At 38.0% G+C, this 19,216-nt stretch overlaps 1 protein-coding gene across 3 annotated transcripts in view; it reads right to left on the bottom strand.

Annotated features, from left to right (window-relative positions):
- MICU3 (mitochondrial calcium uptake family member 3) overlaps positions 1-19,216 on the bottom strand; it is a 114,331-nt gene that overhangs the window by 4,035 nt on the left and 91,080 nt on the right. For 2 of the 3 annotated variants that reach the window (XM_047716073.1, XM_047716091.1), the window contains 3 exons: positions 3,652-3,760; positions 1,629-1,786; positions 496-564 (listed from right to left, as the gene is read on the bottom strand). In XM_047716073.1, coding sequence (XP_047572029.1) covers positions 496-564; positions 1,629-1,786; positions 3,652-3,760 — 336 coding nt within the window. Of the gene's footprint in view, positions 1-491; positions 565-1,628; positions 1,787-3,651; positions 3,761-19,216 lie in introns of all 3 variants that reach the window. The other variant, XM_047716081.1, reaches the window with a different exon arrangement.

The following is a 19,216-nucleotide window of genomic DNA, read 5'->3' as shown; positions in this document are numbered from 1 at the left end:
AGGAACACCTCGTACAGGGCCAGGCACCTCAAATAACTCTAAAAAGTTACCTGCTATTATTGCAGCCAATGTTGGGACATGATCCTATAGAACAGTAACTGATATTCCTTAGAGGCTAATGGTCCTAGATGATAAAAATCCTACATGGATTCATTCTACTGTATCTGCTCAGATACAAAACTGTAGGCTGAATAGAAAACTTTTCTTTCAAGATACTCCAAGAGAATTCCAGTCAGAGGAGTATTTATTCTAGTTCATTTCTGGATCACAGCTTAATAGTAGCAAACCAGTGCTTTGTTGTAATGACTAATTCTTAAATAATGGTCTAAAATCATTAGAAGAGTAATATGTAAATTGAATTAGTGGCCTAAAAATAAAAAAACAAGTTGTAAGTCTATTTCTTTCAGCGATTTCCTAAATGTCATGATAGAAAAATAGATTATTATCCTTCCTTTGTTACTGAACAAATATAGACAAACAGAGACACTAACATACTTATCTGCTATGAAGTTCCTTCTTTAGACAGGACTTGAAAGTGGGATACTTCTGCACTGTTTTATAACCCTGTAGAACAGAGGGTTAAAAAGTATACAAATTGTAAATAGAATGTTACCGGCTACAGGTATACAATAAATACATAAAGCAAAAATAAAAACACGCAACATTTGAGAGAGAAATACAGTGTCAGAGGCTTATAGGATAATTTATATTTTAATTCGATCTTGCTACTCTAAAATTTTTAGCAAAAATACCCTTTCAGGTATTTGCACCATCAGTCACCCATGTCAACAAATGACCGCTAGGTGGCAGTTAAGTACACAGTATCTGTACCAACAGTTTGGATTTTTTAAAAAATCATTAAAAAACCTTTAAAAACATGGTTTCAGATGAATCTTGATTTTTTTTTGTTATATGTAACTTTTTATCTTTTTAGATGTATAATACTTAGGGGTATTCTTACCAAAGAGAGAAGACTGAATATTCTAGCTGTTAATAGAAAAATTTTTCTTTTTCCATTTGTGACACATTCACAAATATGTTAAATGTGTAAACATTTGTTGACTTATGCTATATTTCATTATTTAAAACATATTTCTGAGAAAAAAATCATTAGTAATTTTCAGTATAAGGTGTTAACAGGAGAAAAACCAGTTCAACAGACAAAACAAAGTTATTTTTTTTTCCTTGTTTTCCATTTAAAGTACTGAAGATGTAGTGACTTAAGAGTCCTGAATTGCTAAGTGGAAATGTCCATCATGTAAAATGAGAATCATGCTATTTCTTTGCAGAGTACCAAGTCTGAACTGCCTGTGTGCTCAATGAATCAATCAAACAATATCTGGCAACATTTCTCCCCACAAACTGAGATGGAGACATTAAACTAATTGAATATGAAAATAAGTTACTGAAATTCAAACTGATTTATATTTTTAAAAAGCATTACCTTTTATCACCTCAAAGTGTTTTTGGAAAATAAGTATGACCTTATGTTTTTTGTTTTTAAATGAAACATTTCATGTTTATATCCTTAAAAATTTATATAAATTGTTTTTGAAACTTAGATGGAGTTTTTTTCCTTCTTCAATTTTTAAAAAGGATATCAACAGGTTTCAAATTTATTGGTTTACCCGGAATCCTCGATGGAGTCTGTCTTTCATAATTCCAATAAATTCTTTATAACTTAATTGATCATCTTTGTCAACATCAAAAATCTTGAAGACTGTGTTCACTAAATGTGGTGAAAGTTTGAGGCCAGTAGCTACATAGACAGCACGCTTAAATTCATCTAGATAAATGTTACAGAAAAGAAGTAAATAGTTAACATTATTTTTATAATGTGTTAATTGCTGAAAAGGTTACAAAAGAAGTTTTTCTAAACATGGGTCATGACCTTAGGTAACACATGAATCTTCATTAATCATGCTATCTTTCAGGAACAGAAACTTTGTGGTCTGAATTAAAAGGACCAAGAAGTAGCTGTACCTTAGGTTAATAAATGTATTCATAGTCAGTGGATGTTTAATGAGCACCTACTATCAGTGACAGACACTTTAGAAATCAAGAGAATAAGTTATCAAGAAACTTACAGTTCAGATGGGCGATGAGACACCTGCCCAAATAACCACAACACAAGACCACACAAATATTAACAAAGTGCATGAGAATTTGGACCTGAGTGATCACTTCTGTCTGTGGTGTGGAGTTGTAGGGAAGGAGAGAGAAGAGCGGTGATTAGGAAAATCTGCGATTTGTTTGGGAGCTGAGCAATGAGGGATGGATGGGGTCAGCTTGTGGAACTGAAGAGTTTCCATAGCAGGCATGTCACAGGAAAGGTCTATGTCTTAGAAAGATTATTCTATGAGTTGTCTAGGAAACATTAGAGAGGAAAATGGATATGGCAGGAATACCACAGAGGTGGCTACTGTAATAGTCCTTTTGAGAAGTTAAAATCTGAATGAAATTGCTGGTAGTCACAACAGCAAAGAAAGATATATTTATTCCTACACCTGCAGGAGCACACATTTGATTTCCTTCATTCCCAGTAACATAATGTAAAAGAGTGACTCTCCATTCTGAACTAGGTAAGCAGATGCTGACTTGTTTTTCTTCTCAAGGTTGACTACTGGGTTTATCATGGCAGTAAATGCTGGTCTGTGAAAGCGGGGCTCCCAGAATTTTGGTGTGAAAACATTAAAGTAGGTTGAGTTGAGAGGAAGCCTTATTTGAACATCTGTACTAGGCAAAGGATGGGACAGGAATAATTTTCGGATTTCTCTAACTCATTCATTCATGAATGAAGCCAAGTGAGAGATTCAATATCTATGTTTTGGGGACAGAGATAATTTATTAGCACTTAGGGGCTATAGTTTGGCTTCACCCCAGCACTCGGGAATAACAAGACTGTCCTCTGAGATTTAAACTTGGATATTAGCATTTACTAGATTAGAGCAGACACAGGTAAAATTACCTCAAAGACCTACAAATAGAAAGTCCTCATGTAGCAAGAGTATTGTAAAAGGACATGGTCCATGAAGGAAGGGAAAGTGGTCACAGCCACAGAGTCCCAGAAAAAGGACTGGACTTGTTAGTCTGTCTATAGGGCAAGAGTGAGCTGGTTGTGAGGACGACAGCATTCTGAATTCTACGACAGCTGTATTACTTTGTAAATTAAGCAAAGTCAACATTTGATTTTATATATTATTCATAAAACTTGATTAATGTATGTCCACAGTAGAGGGAACTCTGGGGGCAACATTCAGGTTTCTGAGTCAGCAGAGATTGGGGATAAAATCAGAAATATAAATCTCATCCTGTGATGATGTTTGGGCATGGCCCAGTGGCTCTTTTATAAGTAGACACATATCCCTCAATGTTACCAGTGGCCATGAAGTTTCTTCCTCTTGGATCTTTATAAGCATCATTAGCTCTTTCCCATAACAGGAAATGAAGGCCAGTTACAAGGTTAATGGAAAAATTTAGCAAATTTCACTAAACTCTACGTGGAGAAAATAGATTTCCCATTGAAATAGATACCACACTTTCAGGCAACTTGATGGCTAATATGAAATGTCTCATTAATTTGTTGTCAAAGTCACTAGAAACAACATAGGATTATTTTTTGCTTTTAAGTTTTGAAAGATGATCACATACCTTGCCCTATAGAACGACTTGCAAAATTATACATATTCAAGGCTATTGCAAAGTCTTCCAAGTTGTTCAAAAACTGGAAAAATGACCTGAATTCGTCAAACGTGATGCCCTATATTGAGAGAATATATGTAAATATATTTAGTTTTGCCAAATTTATTACAGTAAATATCCATACTTACTAGAAATAAATAGATTAAGAACTGCAATGTATCTTGTAAGTAAACATTTCCAGGGCACATTCTGATGAAGCCCTCTTTCTCCAAATGAAATGTAAAATTTACTCAGATTTATTTCCACTGCATAGGGTTGCTGCCATTAGCAATGATAGCTGAAAATATTTTTAAAACACTGTCCTATCAGCACAAAGTTTCAAAAAATGATATAACAAAGATGCATAAAAAAGTTTCAATTGTGATAACTCTATTTGAGGCCTAAATTTTTTAAAACCTGAAAGTAACTATGATTAAGAAAAAACAAAAAGTAAAAGGAAGACACCCCTTAAAACACCAGTTTCTCCTGTTTATGTATTCCTTAAGTATAACTTAGCATTAGGAAGGTCATCAACATCTGTAATAATGACATACAAAAATCAGCATGTTGAATAAGCCAAAAGGAGTGTACTTTTACTTATTTCTGCCGTAACACTGCCAGGATGGCAGGAGAAGTACAATGAGAGTACACTTAGAGTTCTGGGCCCAACACACAGGGCTTGGTGAGGGACCATGGAAAGGCTTCTAGAATGTCATTTACATAAACTGGAATTATTGCTACTGCTACTAGTTCAATTAAACAGGAATGTTATTTAAAATAAGCACAATGGGGGCGCCTGGGTGGCTCAGTGGGTTAAAGCCTCTGCCTTCGGCTCAGGTCATGAGCCCCGCATCAGGCTCTCTGATCAGCGGGGAGTCTGCTTCCTCCTTTCTCTCTGCCGGCCTTTCTGCCTACTTGTGATCTCTATCTGTCAAATAAATAAATCTAAAAAATAAATAAATAAATAAAATAAGCACAATGTATCTTAGCTAATACAAATTTGGACATGAAGAGCTACACTTAATTATTTTATTCTCAGCAAAATTGACATAATTGAGAAAGTAAACAGAAAAAGAGCAAAGGGCTAAGAGCTGGGGCTTAACAATTTTGCACTTTAATATAGAAGTAAAAGGAAAGGGAAACTAACAAGACAGCATTGGAAAACCAGGGAAAGAACCAGAAGAGTCTACTTTAATATAAGCCAACAACTGATTAAGTGGTTAGCAAAATAATATTCATTACCAATCTATTATCAAAATAAAAATACTGATTGTGGGTATACATCATTTCCACCTCACTTGCAACCTCTTTTTACTTATAAGGAGAATTCTCATTGTCTTTTCTCTTCACAGTTTTCTTTCTCTTTCCTTATAGTCATTGACGGACACTCCAACCCTGGATTCTGCTTTGTGACCTGATCCCTCCTGCCATGTTTTCCAGAGAGGGCTGTCTGAATCAACTCGGGGGACAGAGCCAGAAGGGATTTGTCTTGATGTGGAGAGCTTGTTGCTAGGGAAACTGGTCACTGTTCTGGTTCTGTATCAGTTTATGCTGTGACCAGCTGCCACAGCAATTTTTAAGCAAAAGTATAAACAAAAATGTCAATACTTTAAAGGAACGTAAGATTAAAAAGCAAATCAGGAATGACAGAATAGAATGTTCACCATCTGAATCTTTAGATTTTTCAAAATAGTGTCCTCATGTATGGAAAAGACAAGTCAAATACAAAAACCATACAGTAATTCTTCTGTGTAGATTAAACTCTTTGTGTTTGGAAATACAGAACTGTAAACTGAAAAACAGGCATTCATCTTGATGGAGATAACTTAAAGCAATCCGTTCTTAACAGCAGTGCAGGAAAGACAGTGTCAAAGAGAGGGAGGATGGACATTTCTTCCTCCTCTCTATCCTAACCACCAGAATCACTTTTGTAATTAATCATTTGGATTTGAATGGAATGTGTCCTGTTAGAAGGGGAGTGAAAATAAGTAACTTACATTTTAACAAAAACAAAACGATGATAACTGAAAAACTTAAAGCATCGAAGAGACATGAAACTGAGAGTTCAGAAATAAACCCAAATACCTATGATAGACTGATTTTCAAGGCTATTTACGGGACAAAGAATATCTTTAACATCTCTTTAAAAAAAAGGTGTTGGACAACTGTATATCTACATGTAAATGAAATTTACATGTACATGTAAATTTTATTTCATTCCATATACAAAAATTAACTCAAAATGGATCAAAGACCTAAAGTTAATAGTTAAAATTGTAAAAAAAAAAACAAAAAACAACAAAAAAAAAAACCTTACAAAAACCAGAAATGAAAACTTCATGACCTTGGAATTGGACAATGGTTTCTCCCTTTTTTCCCCAACATTTGTTTTTTTAACATTGTTTATTTTCAAAGTGAAAGGGATGTTGTATCTCCTACTTGGTAATGGTTTCTTAAATATGACACCCAAAGTATGAGCAACAAAACTAAAAATAGATAAATGAGACTTGTCAAAAGTAAACATTTTTGGGTATTAAAGGATATTATCAAGAAAAGTAAAAAGACAACCCACAGAATGGGAGAAAATATTTGCAAACCATATATCTGATAAGATTCTAGTATCCAGAACATATAAAGAACTGTTAAAAATCAACATAAAGACAACACGAAGAAAACATTGGCAAAAGACTTGAATAGACATTACTCCAAAGAAAATATACAAATGGCCACCAACCACAGGAACAGATGTTCAATATCATTATTAATTGGGGAAATGCAGACTGAAATCACAATGATCCCACTTCACATCCACTAGGATGACTAAAAATAAAAAGGCAGGCGATAACAAGCTTTATTATAGAGAAAAGGTAGAGAAATCAGAAACTTCATACATTATTAATGGGTTAATATAGCTACTTTGAAAAGTAGCTTGGAAGTTCTTTAAAATGTTAAAAATTAAGGATGTTTTGTGACCCAGCTATTTATTCTGAAGTATATATCTCATTCTCTGACAAGTCGAAATATATGTCCACATGAAAAAATGCAGACAAATGTTCATAACAGCATTATTTGAATAGTCAAACTGGAAACAACTCAAAAACAACTCACCATCTGACAAATAGAAGACGTGTGATATATCTATATAATAAAGTATTATCTGGCAATAAAAAGGAAAGCAGCGGCAATATTTGCTAAAATATTGATGAACTTTGAAAAAGTTATGATCAGTTAAAGAAGCCAAACACAAAGGATCACTAATTGTATGATTCCACTTACATGAAATACCCATTATAGACAAATCCACAGAAACAGGAAGTGGATTAGTGGTTGCCGAGGGGAGCTGAGGGGAGGTGGAATGGGAAGTACCTGCTTAATGGGTTATAGGATTTCTGTTTAAGAGGATGCAAAAGTTCTGGAACTAGTACTAGTGATGGTTGTATAACATTGTGAACATAATTAATACCACCAAATTTTACTCTTTAAAATAGTTAAAATGGTAAATTTTATGTTATGTATATTTTACGATTAAAAACTTACATCTACTACTGAAATATGTCATTCAGGATAGGAACAAGTGAATATAAGCGCACTCGGACTGAACTGTGGCAAAGCGTAAGTGAACAAAACTGCGATAGTAGATAAGACATAATTCAGTAAAAAGACAAACTAGAAAATGCTGTAGATATCAAATTGCTACCATAATGCTCCCAGTGTGTGCGCTTGTGTGTCTTTGGTGGAGGTGGAGAGGCCTAAAATATTAGGAGACTAGGAAGAGACTGGGGAAGCCGTGCCATGGAAAATGGCAGGACAAGGCCTAAAGAATCAATCCCTCTACTGAAACAACCATTAGCTGGGAAAGACTGACAGAACCAACTTTTTTGAAACTCTGGAATCTAACCCAAAGTTTAGAGCAAGGAGGGGACTGGTTAATAAAGAGACGGGTTGCTGAAATTCAGTGTGAGAGCTTTGTGGTGTTTCTGTCCACTGAACTACCATTTTTATCTTTCAGTGCTGTGGCAGCAGCTTTGGGGTAGAGGCTAATGTGCCTGGTGTGGCTTCCTGGTGCCAGGGGGCGAATACGGGCCTTGTTATCAAAATATTGTGGTATACGATTTGACTTGTCAGGTATTTCCTAGAGGGAGTAGCACAGAGGCTGACTTTTTATTTGCTCCCTCCATCCTGGACTGGTTTGGCTTTCCTAGTGGTAGATACTATCAAAATGTATAAGGATATGCACACTCTGTACCTGTTTGAGGCAAGGGATGACAGATGGGACAAGTGGCAGACAGAATCCAAAAACCTGGCAAAGAGAAGCCTGAGGAGAATGGTTATTGGAATAGGGGCTCAGAGGGCCACTGTAAATACCTAGGAAATTAAACAGGCCCAGGAACTGAAACCATTTTAGAATAAGAAGAAAATTCAAACTTGGAAATTTACTGGGTGAATGACCTGAGGTAAGTCCCTTAACTCTTTCTGAATAACGGTTTCTTCAAAGCTTAATAATAAATTTTACTACTTTCTTGTGCATTACATAGTTATTATGAGAAGCCCTCTTCCCTTCTGTGGTCTCTACCTACATTCTCTCCTAGGTAAGTTCAGCTGGTCCCATGGCATTTACAGTTTTTTTAAATTATTTTATATGGCACTAAATTCATCTGTTCAAAATTCAAAAGGGACAAAAGTGTGTACAATGCAAAATCTCCCTCCCTCCTACCCACCCTTGTTCCTTAGTAATGCAGTTTCTTTCCTTGGAGAAACCACTGTCTTTAGTTATGTGGGTCCTTCCAGAATTAGCATAGGCTATCTTTTTAAACAATGATAGTATACTATACACATTGTTTGAAACTGTGCTCTTTTTCACTTGTTGTGTCTTAGAAATCATTCTATAGTAGTGTACAAGGAATCTTCATCTTTTTTTCAGGAATACCTTTTCCATTCTATAGATACATCATAATTTATTTAACTACTGATTTACTGAAAGACATTTAGATAGCTTCCAATCTTTTGCTATTACAAACAACACTCTAATAAAGAACATTGTATATCTGCCGTTTCATATGAGTGAATACCTATGTAGGTAAAATTCACAAAAACAGAAGAAAAGCTTTAAGTTCTTTTTTTTTTTTTAAAGATTTTATTTTATTTATTTGACAGAGAGAGATCACAAGCAGACAGAGGCAGGCAGAGAGAGAGGAGGAAGCAGGCTCCCTGCTGAGCAGAGAGCCCGATGCGGGGCTCGATCCCAGGACCCTGAGATCATGACCTGAGCCGAAGGCAGCGGCTTAACCCACTGAGCCACCCAGGCGCCCGAAAAGCTTTAAGTTCTACTTTAAATACTATCAATTCATTCAATAGGTGTTCTGGGGGAGGGGGGAGACAAGATGGTGGGGAAGTAGGAGGAGGCGCCCTTTCAACCTGTACCCTAAAGTGAGCTGATTACCTTCCAAAGAACTCCGATCACCCACGAAATCAGCCTGAGATCAGAATTATACACGTCTGGATCTCTACAGGAGCAGAATACGCCAGTGGGCAGGTAAAGTGGAGTGGGAATGTCGGACTGATATCGGAAGATTAACAAAAGGGGGAGGGAGCCACCAGAGGCCACCCATTGGAAAGCAATAGCCCTAATACGAGAGTGCTCTGCGGCTGGGGACCAGCATTAACTTGGGTCTGGTAGAAAGCACTCAAAAAGAGCAAAGGGTGGGGGGGGAGGGACTGTGGGAACTGGGGTGCCTAGGGACAGGGGCTTAAGTCCCCAGACCCAGGGCAGCCATCCCTGGCGCAGAGCCAGAGAGAGTGCGGAGGAGAAACCAGGTCTTGGTCCCTGAGCCGCCAGCGCGCCGGAGTGGGGTCCGGCTCCCATGAGGGGCTGGGAGCCTCGCCAGCCGGCAGAAGCACAGCCTTTTTGCAGTCCCCACGCGAGTGCCCTGCCGTGCTATCAGAGTCCGAGTCTCGCCCCGCGCCGTCGCCTGAGAGAGGTGCGCACAGGCGCCAGCCCGGTGCTCTCAGACCCGGAAAGACCAGGCACTCCCAGCCCGGGCCAGCGGGAAAATCTCAGTGTGCGATCGCTGCTTGGAACCTCTCTGGCGGTCTGGAGCTGCCCAGACAGCCTCTGCTGCCATGGTTTTGGGTACAAGCAGAAGATCCTGCGTCCCCAGGGACCGCGACTCGGAACCTGCTCTGCCAGCGGCCAAGGGGGAATTTATTTGGGCTCTGCAGCCAGACTGAGGCTTCTCTCTGAGAGGGAGGTCAGGGTGCAGACTGCTTTCCTCTAAACCTACAAAAACCAGCAAAAGCAGTCAAGGCGAGAGAGAAAAAAAAAAAGTGAACAAACATAAAAACCTCCAGAGAACAAAAGCCTGAAAAAAACCGTTTCCTCAGAGCCCACCCCCTTGAGGGGGGCGGGAGGACTTAACTCAGAGAACTTCATTGACTGAAAACCCACATGGCAGGCCCCTCCCCCAGAAAACCAACCAGGAAAGAAAAAAAAAAAAAAAAAAAAAGACGACAAGAGAACTACCACCACTACTTCATAGGACAACTTTTATTTTTAATTCATTCCCACTATTCTAGCTCATTTTTTTATATAGATAATTTTTTAACCTATTTACCATCACAGTGAGATGTCCAGTACATCAGATTCCATAATAACCTTCTAACCTGAACTTTTTGATACATACACCTGTTTTTCTTTTGCATTTCTATTTTTTAATTTCTTTTTAAAAAATTTTAATTTAGTTTAGTCTAGTTTATTCCTTTTTAATTTTTATTTTCCAATATTCATATAGAGTTAAACTTCAAGGTAATCCCCTTTCCCCAATCAATGCTACCCCTATAGGTAAACCAATTTTTAATCCCCCTTTATCTTAGGAAAGTTGAGTCCTTTAACAAAGATATCAAGATACATCCAGGAAGAAGCAAAACAACCATCGCCCACACTGAGAATTTATAACCACTCTCCCATCTTTTTCTTCCACTAGTGTTTCTGTGTTTTTGTGTTTGTCCTGCTAGTATATAAATCTTACACTTGGGGTTCTTTTTGACGAGGTTCTCCCGTTATTTGCTTATATATACATATATATATTTTTTTTCTCTTGTCATATACTTTTATCAGTCTTTTTGTTTGTCTGTTTTTGTTTGTATACTTCATAAATCTTACCTTGGGGCCCATTTGGGCTGAACCTTCTCTTTTATCTACCCTTTCTTTCCTGTCTCTCTCTTTTTTTTCTTTTTCTTTTCTTTTTTCTCTCGTTTAGGTGGGGAATCCTGATTGCTCAGAAGCGTTCCAGAATGCACCCTGACTGCACCACGGTCGATACATCCAGCTACATCCGTTCAGCCATCTCTCACCAAAATGACTAGGAGGAGGAATGCCCAACAGAAGAAAAATACAGAGGATGGGCCTTCTGCAACAGAGCTAACGGCTATCAACATAGACAATATGTTGGAAAGAGAATTCAGACTAACAATTATCCAGGCAATAGCTAGGTTGGAGAAAGCCGTGGATGACCAAACGGAATTGATTAGGGCCAAACTGAAAGCGACCAGAGAGGATGTTCACAATATTAGGGCAGAGCTGAAAGCTACCAGGGATGAGGTTCACAATGCTTTCAATGAGTTCCAATCTAATCTAAATTCTCTCAAAGCTAGGGTAACTGAGACAGAAGATAGAATTAGTGATCTGGAGGACAAACAGATAGAAAGGATCAGGAGGAAGCCTGGAACAAACAGCTTAGAAGCCACGAAAACAGAATCAGGGAAATAAATGATGCCATGAAACGTTCCAACGTCAGAACTATTGGGATCCCTGAAGGGGAGGAGAAAGAAAGAAGTGTAGAAGATATAGTGGAACAAGTTCTTCATGAAAATTTTCCCAATCTTGCGAATGGAACCAGCGTTCATGTACTAGAGGCCGAACGGTCTCCACCCAAGATTATAGATTCCAGAAAAACATCAAAGCAACTGATAGTCAAATTGAGGAATCATAATTGTAGGTATAATCTCTTGAAAGCCGCTAGGACAAAGAGGCTCCTTACTTACAGAGGAATGCCCATCAGAATAACGTCAGACCTGTCCACAGAGACCTGGCAAGCCAGAAAGGGCTGGCAAGATATATTCAGGGCACTAAATGAGAAGAACATGCAGCCAAGAATACTTTATCCAGCAAGACTGACATTCAAAATGGATGGAGAGATAAAGAGTTTCCAAGACCGGCAAGACTTAAAAGACTATGCAAGCACGAAGCCGACACTGCAGGAAATATTAAGGGGAGTTCTATAAAAAAGGAAAAAATCCCAAGAATAGCATTGAACAGAAATATAGAGACCATCTACAGAAAGAAAGACTTCAAAGGTAACACGATGTCAATAAAAACATATCTATCAATAATCACTCTAAATGTGAATGGCCTAAATGCGCCCATAAAACAGCACAGGGTTGCAGATTGGATAAAACGACAGGACCCATCCATATGTTGTCTACAAGAGACCCATTTTGAACCTAAAGATACACCCAGACTGAAAGTGAAGGGATGGAGAAGCATCTTTCATGCCAATGGGCCTCAAAAGAAGGCCGGGGTAGTGATTCTCATATCAGACAAATTAGATTTTAAACTAAAGACTGTAGTCAGAGATACAGACTTAAAGGGACTATCCACCAAGATGATCTAACAATTGTAAATATCTATGCCCCCAATATGGGAGCAGCCAATTACATAAGAAAACTGTTAATCAAGAGTCATATTGATATAAATACATTAATAGTAGGAGATCTTAACACGCCTCTCTCAGAAATAGACAGATCATCGAAGCAGAAAATCAATAAAGAAAGAAGAGCATTGAATGACACATTGGACCAGATGGACCTCATAGATATATACAGAACATTCCACCCTAAAACAACAGAATACTCATTCTTCTCAAGTGCACATGGAACCTTCTCCAGAATAGACCACATACTGGGTCACAAATCAGGACTCAACCGATACCAAAAGACTGAGATTCTTCCCTGCACATTCTCAGATCACAATGCTTTGAAACTGGAGCTCAATCACAAGGAAAAGTTCGGAAGGAACTCAAACACCTGGAAACTAAAGGCCACCTTGCTTAAGAATGCTTGGATCAACCAGGAGATCAAAGAAGAACTGAAACAATTCATGGAAACCAATGAGAATGAAGACACTTCAGTCCAAAACCTATGGGATACAGCAAAGGCGGTCCTATGGGGGAAATACATAGCCATCCAAACCTCCCTCAAAAAAATTGAAAAATCCAGAACACACCAGCTGTCTCTACATCTTAAAGAACTGGAGAATCAACAACAAATCAAACCAACTCCACACATAAGAAGGGAAATCATCAAGATTAGAGCTGAGATCAATGAGGTAGAAACCAGAGATACAGTAGAATGTATCAATGAAACTAGAAGCTGGTTTCTTGAAAGAATCAGTAAGATCGATAAACCTTTGGCCACACTAATCCAAAAGAAAAGAGAGAAAGCCCAAATTAATAAAATTATGAAGGGAGAGATTACAACTAACACCAAGGAAGTAGAAATAATCATCAGAAGTTATTATCAACAGTTATACGCCAATAAGCTAAGCAACCTAGATGAAGTGGATGCATTCCTGGAAAATTATAAACTCCCAAATTGAACCAGGAAGAAATTGGCAACCTGAATAGACCTATACCTAGTAACGAGATTGAAGCAGTGATCAAAAACCTCCCAAAAAACAAGAGCCCAGGACCTGATGGATTCCCTGGGGAATTCTACCAAACTTTCAAAGAAGAAATAAAACCTATTCTCCTGAAGCTGTTTCAAAAAATTGAAGCAGAAGGAAAACTTCCAGACTCTTTCTATGAAGCCAGAAATACCCTAATCCCCAAACCAGGCAAAGACCCTACCAAAAAGGAGAATTTCAGACCAATATCACTGATGAATACGGATGCTAAGATTCTCAACAAGATCCTAGCAAACAGGATCCAACAGCACATTAAAAAGATTATCCACCATGACCAGGTGGGATTCATTCCTGGGCTACAAGGATGTGTAACAACATTCGCAAATCATTGTGATAGAACAAATTAATATGAGAAGAGAGAAGAACCACATGGTCCTCTCAATTGATGCAGAAAAAGCAACTGACAAAATCCAGCATCCGTTCCTGATTAAAATGCTTCAAAGTATAGGGACAGAGGGAACGTTCCTGAACTTCATCAAATCTATCTATGAAAGACCCACAGCAAATATCATCCTCAATGGGAAAAAGCTTGCAGCCTTCCCGTTGAGATCAGGAACACGACAAGGATGCCCACTCTCACCACTCTTGTTCAACATAGTGTTAGAAGTCCTAGCAACAGCAATCAGACAACTAAGAGAAATAAAAGGTATCCAAATCGGCAATGAAGAAGTCAAACTCTCTCTCTTCGCAGATGACATGATTCTTTATATGGAAAACCCAAAAGACTCCACCCCCAAACTACTAGAACTCATACCACAATTTAGCAACGTGGCAGGATACAAAGTCAATGTACAGAAATCAGTGGCTTTCTTATACACTAACAATGAAAATACAGAAAGGGAAATTAGAGAATTGATTCCATTTACTATAGCACCAAGAACCATAAGATACCTGGGAATAAACCTAATCAAAGAGGTAAAGGATCTGTACTTGAGGAACTACAGAACACTCATGAAAGAAATTGAAGACAGAAAAAGATGGAAGACCATTCCATGCTCTTGGATTGGAAGAATAAACATTGTTAAAATGTCTATACTGCCTAAAGCAATCTATACTTTTAATGCCATTCCGATCAAAATTCCACCGGTATTTTTCAAAGAGCTGGAGCAAATAATCCAAAAATTTGTATAGAATCAGAAGAGATCCCAAATCGCTAAGGAAATGTTGAAAAACAAAAATAAAACTGGGGGCATGACGTTACCTGATTTCAAGCTTTACTACAAAGCTGTGATCACCAAGACAGCATGGTACTGGCATAAAAACAGACACATAGACCTGTGGAACAGAGTAGAGAGCCCAGATATGGACCCCAAACTCTATGGTCAAATAACCTTCGACAAAACAGGAAAAATTTACAGTGGAAAAAGACAGTCTCTTCAATAAATGGTGCTGGGAAAACTGGACAGCTATATGTAGAAGAATGAAACTCAACCATTCTCTTACACCATACACAGAAATAAACTCAAAGTGGATAAAAGATCTCAACGTGAGACAGGAATCCAAAGAAGGACACATGAAGGGAATGAAAACAGAACATAACAAAAACATTCAGCAGAACTTGCAGAAACCACACTTTTTATGTTTTCCTAATGAGGCAGCTACAAAACCAAACTCTCATTGCTACAGGTTTTTCCAATAGTTAAAGATGTTGTAGAAAAAGCAAACTTCCAATATGCCATCAAAATAATATGTAATAAACCTCAATAAAATGTGCATCTATCGACATAGAAAAAAAAAAAAGAATCCTACAGGAGAATATAGGCAGTAACCTCTTCGATATCAGCCACAGCAACTTCTTTCAAGATATGTCTCCAAAGGCAAAGGAAACAAAAGCGAAAATGAACTTTTGGTACTTCATCAAAATCAAAAGCTTCTGCACAGCAAAGGAACAGTCAACAAAACAAAGAGGCAACCCACGGAATGGGAGAAGATATTTGCAAATGACAGTACAGACAAAAGGTTGATATCCAGAATCTATAAAGAACTCCTAAAACTCAACAAACACAAAACAGACAATCATATAAAAAAATGGGCAGAAGATATGAACAGACACTTCTCCAATGAAGACATACAAATGGCTATCAGACACATGAAAAAATGTTCATCATCACTAGCCATCAGGGAGATTCAAATTAAAACCACATTGAGATACCACCTTACACCACTTAGAATGGCCAAAATTAGCAAGACAGGAAACAACATGTGTTGGAGGGCATGTGGAGAAAGGGGAACCCTCTTCCACTGTTGGTGGGAATGCAAGTTGGTGCAGCCACTTTGGAGAACAGTGTGGAGATTCCTCAAGAAATTAAAAAATAGAGCTTCCCTATGACCCTGCAATTGCACTACTGGGTATTTACCCCAAAGATACAGATGTAGTGAAAAGAAGGGCCATCTGTACCCCAATGTTTATAGCAGTAATGGCCACGGTCGCCAAACTGTGGAAAGAACCAAGATGCCCTTCAACGGACGAATGGATAAGGAAGATGTGGTCCATATACACTATGGAGTATTATGCCTCCATCAGAAAGGATGAATACCCAACTTTTGTAGCAACATGGACGGGACTGGAAGAGATTATGCTGAGTGAAATAAGTCAAGCAGAGAGAGTCAATTATCATATGGTTTCACTTATTTGTGGAGCATAACAAATAGCATGGAGGACAAGGGGAGTCAGAGAGGAGAACGGAGTTGAGGGAAATTGGAAGGGGAGGTGAACCATGAGAGACTATGGACTCTGAAAAACAATCTGAGGGTTTTGAAGGGGCGGGGGGTGGGAGGTTGGAGGAACCAGGTGGTGGGTATTGGAGAGGGCACGGATTGCATGGAGCACTGGGTGTAGTGCAAAAACATTGAATACTGTTACGCTGAAAATAAATTAAAAAAAAAAAAATAGAGGTGTTCTAGGTACTGGGATATTTGAGTGAATACAAAAGATAAAATATCAGCATTACATTCTGGTTGGGGAGACAGACAAATAATTAAATTTAATTATCATTTATCCGGATTAATAATGAAAAATAAAGACACGAACTAAACCTCTATTATAGTATACTATATAATATAGTATATTATACTATAATACAGTATATTAGAAGAGGATAATGCTATGGAATAAAACAAATAAGGGAAGAGGAACAGGAATAGGAATGCCAAGGGAGAGGGTTATAATTTATATAATAGATTATTACTTATGTAATAGGCTATATATTATTTATATAATAGGTGATTAATTATACATTAGACTGGAAGGGTAGGCCTCATTGAGAAATAATACAGTAAGCCATGTGGATATCTGAGAGAAGAGCATTCTGGGCAGAGACAAGAACATGTACAAAAGCCCTGAGGCAAAAGATTGCCTGGTGTCGAGAAGCAGTAAAGCTGTCAGTGTGATCGGAGCGAAAGGAGCAAGGCGGGGAATGGGAGGAAATGAGGGGACAGCTGTGTGGGCCTTGTAGGCCACTGTAAGGATTTAAGCTCTTTCTTTGGGTAAAAATGGGGAGTTAATAAGATCTGAATCATGGTATAAGTCATTTCCCTAATTGCCAAATGGAGAAGAAACTGTAGGGGAGCAAAGTTAGAAGCAGAGAGATGATTTAGGAGGCAACTTCAATAATTCAGACAAGAGAGATGTTGACGAGGGTAGTAGCAGCGGAGGTGGCAAGCATGGTCAAATTCTGATGGAGGCAGTGTCACGAGGATCTGTTGAGGGGTCGTATGTGGAATGTGAAAGGAAGGAGTCCCAAAGTTAGGCTAGAACAACTAGGGAAAACAGAGTTTCCATTAACTTAAACAGGAAAGATGGTGTAGGGAAATTTGGGGGATGATCAGGAGTTTTCATCTTGCAACTATTAAGCCTGAGGTGTCTACTGGATACCCAAGTGGAGATGCTGAGTAGGTGGTACAATGTTAAAGTCTGAAATTCAAGGGAGATGTTTAAGCTGGAGACATAATTTGAAAGTCTATACACTAATGATTACCCAAAGTAGTCCTGATGGCCCCCCTAAATTCCAGAGGCACATATCCAACTTACTGTGTAATTTCTTCATTTAGATACCTCACAGGAATCTCAAACTTAAGCTGTCCGAAATTAAACTGTCAATTCCTTCCTAACCCCAAACTTGCAGTCTTGCTTATTAGCTCAGTGAATGGCATCACTGTTTCACAGTGTGGTTCAGGCCCAAACCCTAGGAATTCTTGATTCCTCTTTTCCCTTCATATTGAAATCTAATCCAGCAGCCAGTTCAGCCAACTCTACTCTTTAAATGACCCAAATATCTGACCACCTTTCCCTACGTTCACCCTGGTGCAAGCCATGCTGGTCTCTTCCCTGAACTCCTGTGACAACATCCTAACTTGTCTCTTTTTTTCAAAAGTGGGCCAGCTAAAGTCTATTCTCAACAGACCAGCCATGATGCTCTTTGAAACATGAATCAGATCATGTCTGGCACATGGATCAGATCATATTTGGGTGTCACAGTGGACAGTTAATACTTGCTGCAAAAATACTTGATGGATGAATGTGCATTCACTGTGTTCTACAGCAAGGTTAGCACACTTTCTCTATAAAAGGTCTGGGGCTAAATATTTTCATTTGTGTAGGGAAGATGGTCTGTGTTGTACCTGTTCTACTAAGGCACAATACCATTCACAGACTGTACATTCAAAGAATGAGTGTGACTATGCTCCAATTAAACATTATTTACAAAAATAGGAGGTGGCTAGCTTGCTGATCCCCGCTTCAAAGTTTAAATACTATAGTAGCTTCCCATCATTCTTAGAACCACTATTAGAAGAAAATCTGAATTCCTTACCTTGGCCTACAGGGTCCTATAAGATCTAACCCATATCTGTCTTTTCTTCATCTCCTACTATTTTCCTATTGACTTATTTTTTACCCTTTTTTGGAATTTCTCAAATAAACTCAGCTTTTTCTGTCTCCAAGCCCTTGGTATTTGCTGTTTCCTCTCCCTGGAATGTTCTTCATCCAGATTTTTGCATAGGTCATTCCTCACCGTCTTTTCTCAAAAGCTACCTGTTCAGAGAATGTTTCCTTGACAGTCCAGCTTCCTTTCCAGTCCCCATGACTTTTGTTTCTCTTCATAATATTTATCATTATCTGAAAATATACCATTTATTTTTTGTTTACTTGTTTATTTTCTCTCAACTAAGAAGTATTTCTACGAGACAAGGATTTTGCTTATCTTGTCACTTTATCTACAGTAACTAGAATAAGGTCTTGTAAATGGCAGATGCCTAATATCTATCTGCTAGATGCATGAATGGAAATGAAAGGATTTTAGAAAATGTAAAGTGCCATCCAAGTAGCTATACTTATTATTGTTTTTGGAGAGGGAATATGAAGCGAAAGCAAGGGAAAATATGAGTAGGATGTTGGAGGAAGATCACTGGCTTACAGTCATGGGTTTGATTCCTTGGGCAAGTGTCTACGTATCTGAGGTATTCCTCTTCCCTTTACCTAAAAGAAAGATGCCAACGTCTGGAAGTAGGTTCTAAGGATTGATGAAGTAATACCAAAACAAACAAAGAAAAATCACGAGAGTTGATGCTGGTTCATTCACCAAATTTTCCTTTTTTTAACTGTAATGATGTGTAGTGCTTAAGATACTTCTATCAGTTATACATTTTCAGAAACTAAATTTAACCTAAAAGAAAGGTTTATATATAAAGGTTTATATATATATATATATATATATATATATGAAAGGTTTATATATAAATAAAGAAAACTATTTTCAAATAATTTTAGATATTAAAAATAGTTGCAAAAATAGTACA

The sequence above is a fragment of the Lutra lutra genome, chromosome 2, assembly GCF_902655055.1.
Source record: "Lutra lutra chromosome 2, mLutLut1.2, whole genome shotgun sequence".
Lineage (NCBI taxonomy): Eukaryota > Metazoa > Chordata > Mammalia > Carnivora > Mustelidae > Lutra > Lutra lutra.
The sequence above is the reverse complement of the archived record's forward strand: the minus strand, read 5'-3'. Positions and strand labels throughout refer to the sequence as shown.